This window comes from Octopus bimaculoides, chromosome 9 (genome assembly GCF_046866305.1).
Source record: "Octopus bimaculoides isolate indiv1 chromosome 9, ASM4686630v1, whole genome shotgun sequence".
NCBI classification, from domain to species: Eukaryota; Metazoa; Mollusca; class Cephalopoda; order Octopoda; family Octopodidae; genus Octopus; species Octopus bimaculoides.
In genome coordinates this window covers 17,980,285-17,988,079 of record NC_142936.1, presented here as the reverse complement: position 1 = coordinate 17,988,079, position 7,795 = coordinate 17,980,285, and the positions used below count along the sequence as shown (strand labels likewise).

General features: G+C 36.3%; 1 protein-coding gene across 2 annotated transcripts in view; it reads left to right on the top strand.

Annotated features, from left to right (window-relative positions):
• Positions 1-334: 334 nt before the first annotated feature.
• Positions 335-7,795, top strand: part of LOC106877074 (uncharacterized) — a 34,383-nt gene continuing 26,922 nt past the window's right edge. Inside the window, exon 1 of one of the 2 annotated variants that reach the window (XM_014925858.3) lies at positions 335-891. In XM_014925858.3, the coding sequence (XP_014781344.2) occupies positions 841-891 (51 nt within the window). In that variant the 5' untranslated portion in view covers positions 335-840. The remainder of the gene's footprint in view (positions 892-7,795) is intronic. The other variant, XM_014925860.3, reaches the window with a different exon arrangement.

Below are 7,795 nucleotides of genomic sequence, written 5' to 3'. Positions count from 1 at the left end.
TTTATTTTCATTCTGTTTACATTCAAATTATAAAACTCCTACATATATTAACTCTGCTAGAGAAATACTTTTTTCCTAATCATTGCCACTCCACACGTTTCTTCTTTTACCCTTCTTTTCTTCCTTTTTCTTCCATTCTTGCTTTTTATAGCTCTTATTTCTTCTTCTTCTTCTTCTTCTTCTTCTTCTTCTTCTTCTCCTTCTTCTTCTTCATCGTCGTCGTCGTCGTCGTCGTCGTCGCCATCATCGTAGTCTTTTTTTTCTTCTTTTCCAACCTCCTCTCCCCCACCCCACCCCTACCTTTATATCGCCCTACCTTTGAGATTGCCTTTTCACAACCGAAAGCAGGTGTTGGTTAGTTGATGTTCAAGTTTACTGCCTCGTACTAGGCGTGAGATGCGAATAGCACTCACACTGTCGGTCTTATTCCAGCTGATGTAGTCTCTGATTGGCACGATTAGAGGAACAAAGCTACAGAAACCCGTTTTCATTGGTCATCTGGCGCGACTTTCAAACTCGTATACCATTGTGTAAACTTTGGCATATACACTCGACCTCATTCACAAACATAACACTGTCTTCTATTGACGATCACCTTTAAATACCGGGCTTTCCCTCACAGTTTGTCATATTTGTCTTGTCTGTTCACCGGACTTATTTGGAGAATTCAGTGAGTTCGTTTCCACACAGAAACTCCTTTGTGAGTGTGAGTGTGTGCATTAAGTCGCTATTCGATACGTTGACTAGCGTCGCCTTCGCAGGGGCAAGTGGACTGGTGATATTTATATAAGCACTATATATTTAAACTCTCATTAGATAATCCCTAATAAGACAATCAACATGCTTCAGTTAACTAGTAGTCTTCTGCTCCTTGTTGCTGTTACAATCTCTGTAAGTATTCTATTCCTAAGCCTTACATTCCTTAAAATGTGAACACATATGTACGTGCACACACGGGTAAACACATATACATATTTCATCTACATAAAAATGCACTTATGGATATACACATATATACAGACTCACATATACATAAATACATGCACATAGATTGCATCACCTCTCGTTATTACAATATAAACAGATGTTATGCTGCGTTTCAGTGACAGTGCAAATTCATAAACATATACAGATATATGTATCATGTATTTAGGCATATATGTATGTATGTATGTATGTATATACGACCATCAAACACCTTTAATTATTTGCGTACATTTATAAATAAATATTACACCTGTAAACGTGCAGGAACGCATCAAGGTGTATAAAACTTTGTGCGAATACAATCAGCAGTTTATGTTTATGTAATGATAAGAAACTAGCCATGGGTGATTATTATATGAATATATTATTAAATGTATTAATTGGAGTATTTATATGCGTGTGTGTTTGTAAGTCGCTTGTTTTAAGACATAAAAACGCGCACTCTTTCTCTCTCTTATTCATGCGCACACACACTACGTGCGCGCACACACACATACACACACAAAAAAATCCACAGAAATCTGTCGCCACAGTAATAAAATGGCTAGACGTATATAATCATAGCTGATTATACATACATACTCGTATAACTACTTCAGTTACTATCGACATATGCATTGATATTACGTAATTCTATGAAAATGTATGTATGTATGTATGTATGTATGCATGTATGTATGTATGTATGTACGTATGTATGTGTGTATGTATGTACGCATGTATGTATGTACGTACGTATGTGTGTGTATCTGTGTTTATTTATGTACGCGTAAATCTATCTGAATTTACGAGTACATGTATTCATTAATGACGTTTGTATATTGATTAAATGTTTGCTATGATAGACTATAGCACATCATTTTCTGCATGAAATTAATGACATTGTTTGTGATAGTTTGAGACTGAACATTATGTGAAGCATTGTCTTCAGGTAGATGGAGATGTAGTCATACCTCACCGTTTGACCGACTATGTACAATGTGGATAAACAACAGTAATAATAATAATGAACAGAATCTCTAGCTTGAATATAGACTCATGTGCAAAATTATTCAACTGGCATTTTTCATTCGATATTCTAACTAAATCTAATACTGAATTATTAATCAATTTAATATTTAAAGAATTTATTTGTGATATGTTTAGGCGAAAGCACTGTAGTAAAAGGTAACTTCTCTCGGAACGAAGTGGACTAGGTTCAATCCGTGTTTGAAACCATCACATTTTACAATATCACAAACCGCAATTCTTTAGCCCAATAACTTATAATTCTGTTTATTTTTTTCTTTTGTATGTAGCTTAAAGGACCTCACGAAATTTTAGTAGGGCACCAGACTCAATTTAGTTTAATCATTCTTCATTCCAAATTAGAACCCTAATCGAATCAACTTCATCCTCATCACCTCCCATGCTACTGTATCAGTATAATATTCGACAATATTATACTCACACCGATATTAATAACCTTCACAAAACCCGTGTTAGAAATCAAACTGAACAAGATCGATGTTGTTTAGCCCCAAGTGGGCCCTGATTGAACATATTTAAGATTGAAAATATTCATTCAATATATTTTCCCTTTTTATCTTTAGTAATGTTTGATTTGGGTTAGACTTTACTGGTGGTTCTCAGAATTCGAGTGGTCACGCAAACTTTCGTGGATTAATGATATTAAAGTCAGTAACCTCACTATGGAGAAGCAATATTGCTAATAATCCTTTCTACTTTGGACACAAAACCTGAAATTTTGGAAGAGGGGTAAGTCGATTACATCAACCCCAGTGTTTCACTGGTACTTAATTTATCGACCTTGAAAGGATGAAAGTCAAAGTCGACCTAGGCGGAATTTGAACTCAGAATGTAAAGACGGACGAAATGCCGCTAAGCTTTTTCCCCGGCGTACAACGTATATATTAATATAATTTATACCAACAGCAACTACCCATGTGATTATGCGAAACATCAATATTATATGACTGGGGATCGACACCAGCGTACAGCACATAAAAATCAAGATCTCATTATTTAAGACGAGTCACATCGAAAAGAGTATAGAAATGGGATTTTGAGACATTCTTGTATTTTAAAACGTTCATGTAAAGAATGTAATGAAATGAAATAGTTTCTACCTAGAATCGAAACTGAATCGTGGCTCAAATATAAAAGAGGCTTATTTCTCAGCCTAACATAGCTTACTACATAAAACAGCCTGCACTACTGAGGCTTTAAGATGGAAATGAACATGTCGCATTCTCAAAATCTCCTACATCCGTTTGCTCTCTGTCTCTAACTGAAAATGCAATCTATTGCCACCCCATAATTCTGCCATCACTGAAAAAGCCGATCCGAAGACGTCAGATGCTGAGAGATTGGGTGGAGATGAGTCTTATAACACTGATTCAACTCTAAAAGTATAGTGTATCCTCCTGACTCCTGATAGAGCCAAACCATTTCTGACTAATCCACATCGAATGAGCCAAAACCTATCAGTTACATTGTGCTTCATCTGCCTCATGTTGTATACTGTTCCTACCGATGATGCTTATTTGCAATTAGCTCATCTGGTCTGGCCGCTGTCAACTGTCGCTGTAATGGGTAAAGCAAAGCATATCACTTGAGACACGTGAACAATGAAATTTTCTTCCTGAAGATCGATAAGTAATCAACTCGGTTATCTTATTCCCTCAAATAGATACGCAACCTAAATTAAAGACTGAATGCTAGTTGTGCTGACAGAATATCAGAAAGAGTCGATAGGATGTGTAGGGCCACTGCTTCGTATCTCAATATCAGTGCCACATATGGCTACACATAAATAAATGTCGCTAGCTTATTTGAACTAACAATGAACAAAGACCATGTCTACAACATGTTCATTTCTTTAAGCAATAATTAACAAGTGTAAAGCTGCGCGCTGACAGAACCTTTACCATGCCGGGTAAAATGCTTAGCAGGATTTCGTCCCTCTTTATGTTCTGAGTTCAAATTCCGCCCAGGTTGACTTTGCTTTTCATCCCTTTTGGAGGTCGATAAAATAAGTGCCACTTGAGCACTGGGGTCAATGTAATCGACTTACCCCCCCCCCCCCAAGATGTTAGCTTTGAGCCAAAATTTAAAACCAAACCAATGATTAGCTAGTGTCTCATTCTAGAGCATATGATCAGTTAAAAGCCCGCCTTACGCCACATATTATCTTATTGAGTCACAGTTATCTCGTATTGCCGTTTGAGATCAAATACATCTGTGATACAGATGTCTGGTATTATGATGTTAAATGAAATATAATTGTAACACAGATGTGTCATGTCACAATGCTAGATCAAATACAACTGTGGTACAGATGTCACGTTGAGCCAAAATTTAAAACCAATGATTACCTAGTGTCTCATTCTTGAGCATATGATTAGTTAAAAACCCGCCATACGCCACATATTATCTTATTGAGTCACATTTATCTCGTGTTGCCGTTTGAGATAGGAGGCGCAATGGCCCAGTGGTTAGGGCAGCGGAGTCGCGGTCGTAGGATCGCGGTTTCGATTCCCAGACCGGGCGTTGTGAGTGTTTATTGAGCGAAAACACTTAAAGTTCCACGAGGCTCCCGCAGGGGGTGGTGGTGAACCCTGCTGTACTCTTTCACCACAACTTTCTCTCACTCTTACTTCCTGTTTCTGTTGTGCCTGTATTTCAAAGGGCCAGCCTTGTCACACTCTGTGTCACGCTGAATCTCCCCCGAGAACTACGCTAAGGGTATACGTGTCTGTGGAGTGCTCAGCCACTTGCACGTTACTTTCACGAGCAGGTTGTTCCGTTGATCGGATCAACTGGAACCCTCGTCGTCGTAACCGGCGGAGTGCCGTTTGAGATCAAATACATCTCTGATACAGATGTCTCGTACTATAATGCTAAATGAAATATAATTGTAACACAGATGTGTCATGTCACAATGCTAGATCAAATACAGCTGTGGTACAGATGTCACGTATTATAATGCTAGATCAAATGTAACTATAACACAGATGTATCATGTCAAAATTCAAGATCAAATAAAACTGAGAGATAGGTGTTTTGCGTTACAATATTGGATCAAATACAGCCGTAACACAGATGTCACCTTACAATATTAATTGAAATACAAAACAAAACAATGCAAAAAAAGATAAGAGAAATTTCAAAATATTTAGAAAGCAAAACAAAATCAAGTTAGAAATTAACATAAATAACAGCTGAACCACACACACACGCACACACACACACACACACACATACACACACACACACACACACACACACACACGCACACACACACATACACACACAAACACACACATAAACATACACACACACACACTTAATTTCACACACACAGGTGCTCGTACACTTGGATATTTGAGGCGTATATTTATTTGCGTTGTTAGATTTCTGTGTGTATATGTGCGCGCGCGTTTCTGCGCATGTGTGTGCGTGTGCGTTTCATATTTATTGCTTTATATACATACAAATATGTACATATTTGCATATGCATACATATAATTATATATGTAGATATATATACATATTATGAATCTCTCTCTCTCTCTCTCTCTCTCTCTCTCTCTGTATATATATATATATATATATATATATATATATATATATATATATATATATATATATATAAATTATAGGGTAGTAAAAAAAATTTTAGAAATTTTATTTACCACCAGTGGTCTAGCGAGAGTAAAAAAACAGTCAATAGACTATGTATTATTCATTTAAAATGCAGAGATGCCTATAATAGGACATCTACTCGCTAGAAATAGCAGCAAAAGACTACATACCACAAAAAATTAGGGATAATTTCGAAAGGGAAAATTATTCGAAATTATCCCTAATTTTTTGTGGTATGTAGTCTTTTGCTGCTATTTCTAGCGAGTAGATGTCCTATTATAGGCATCTCTGCATTTTAAATGAATATATATATATATATATATATATATATATATATATATATATATATATATATATGTAACGTGTGTGTGTGTGTGTGTATGTGTAATAATTATTATAAGTGTGTATCTATGCAATTCCTAGCTATATGCGTGTTATAGTGCATGTTCGATAGAGATGATCAGTGATAGTACTTGATTACCCGAGTCCGTTTTGTATGTTTGATTCCCGCGTAACCGATTTCTCTTCACCCAGTCCACGTTTCTATAATTTCTGATCATACACAACAGGTACACTTGTCTGCCAATACAAAGTGCACGATAATGCCTGAATAACTTACAGTGTATCAAAACATATTAATTCTTTATCTCATTCCATTTCATACATAGGGTGTTGTTGTTGTTGTTGTTGTTGTTATATACCAGATGCCTTATTCATTGTTGCATGATGACATTTCCAGTGTTGTATAAGCTACCGGAGAATTTATTCAGTGTTGTATAGTTGTCAGATAATCTGATCAATGCTGTTTAACCGAGAGATATTATATTCAATTTTACGTGACCATCAGATCATTTACTCCAGGTCAGAACAGAAACACTGTAGATTCAGTAAGTTTAAATAAATGCTGGAATTATTTAAAGCCCGAAAGACATCGTTAAATTTCAACTAATCTGCCTCAGCAGATTACGACGGGAAAAATAATATTTAGTGTTATCTACTTGTTCAACATCCTAGACTGGCCACGATGCGACATTTTCTTGGATATAGTTGATTACATCAATCTCACTATGTATTCTATCGACTTCGTTAAGACATCAGTGAGGTTTGAGCATGCATGCGCGAACAGAATGCTGCAAGTTATTTTGTCTATTGCCTATACAATTCAGCATTCCCCTATTGTAAATGTATATATGTGTGTGCAGTGTGCTAGTGGATGTGTGTGCATACATGGATACACACGCACACACACACACACGTATGCATATGCATACATATTGTTGTTGGCACTCCGTCGTTTACAACGTCGAGGGTTCCAGTTGATCCGATCAACGGAACAGCCAGCCTGCTCGTGAAATTAACGTGCAAGTGGCTGAGCACTCCACAGACACATGTACCCTTTACGTAGTTCTCGGGGATATTCAGCGTGACACAGTGTGATAAGGTATGCATACATATATATGCATTTTATCTATACACACACATACATACAGACAAATATATATATATGCATATATATATATATATATATATATATATATATATATATATATATATATATATATATATATATATATATATATATATATATATATATATATATATATATATATGATTGACCGTTGACTGAACACTATTCAATTTTTTTTCTCCGTGTTTTTCTCCTTGTCTCCGTATTCTTTCTGTTGAAGAGCGTAGCTCGAAACGTCAAAGACTTTCCGTATTCCCGAGCGTCATACTAATATATACTTTTGTTATTTACACCACCTGTCCTCGTCTGTTGTTATTTTTTGTATATTCTCCCATATATATATATATATATATAAGATAGATACACACATACATACATGCATGCATACATACATACATACATACATACATGTATGGATGGATGGATGGATGCGCAGCTGGGTGTATAAATGGCTATGTACATACGTATACATTAGTCATCTAGTTTTATCGTCTGAACAATACCGTTTACTGCGTAGTAGCCAGTATGTAATGTTTAATGTCAATAAATTATATAGACACATAAACATACAAACACACATAAACAAATACACTGACACATACTTGCGAGTGAACGCGCAGGCACGTGTCTGTGCATGTATGTGTGCGTGTGTGCGTGTGTGTGTGTGCGCGCGTGTGTGTGTGTGTGTGTATG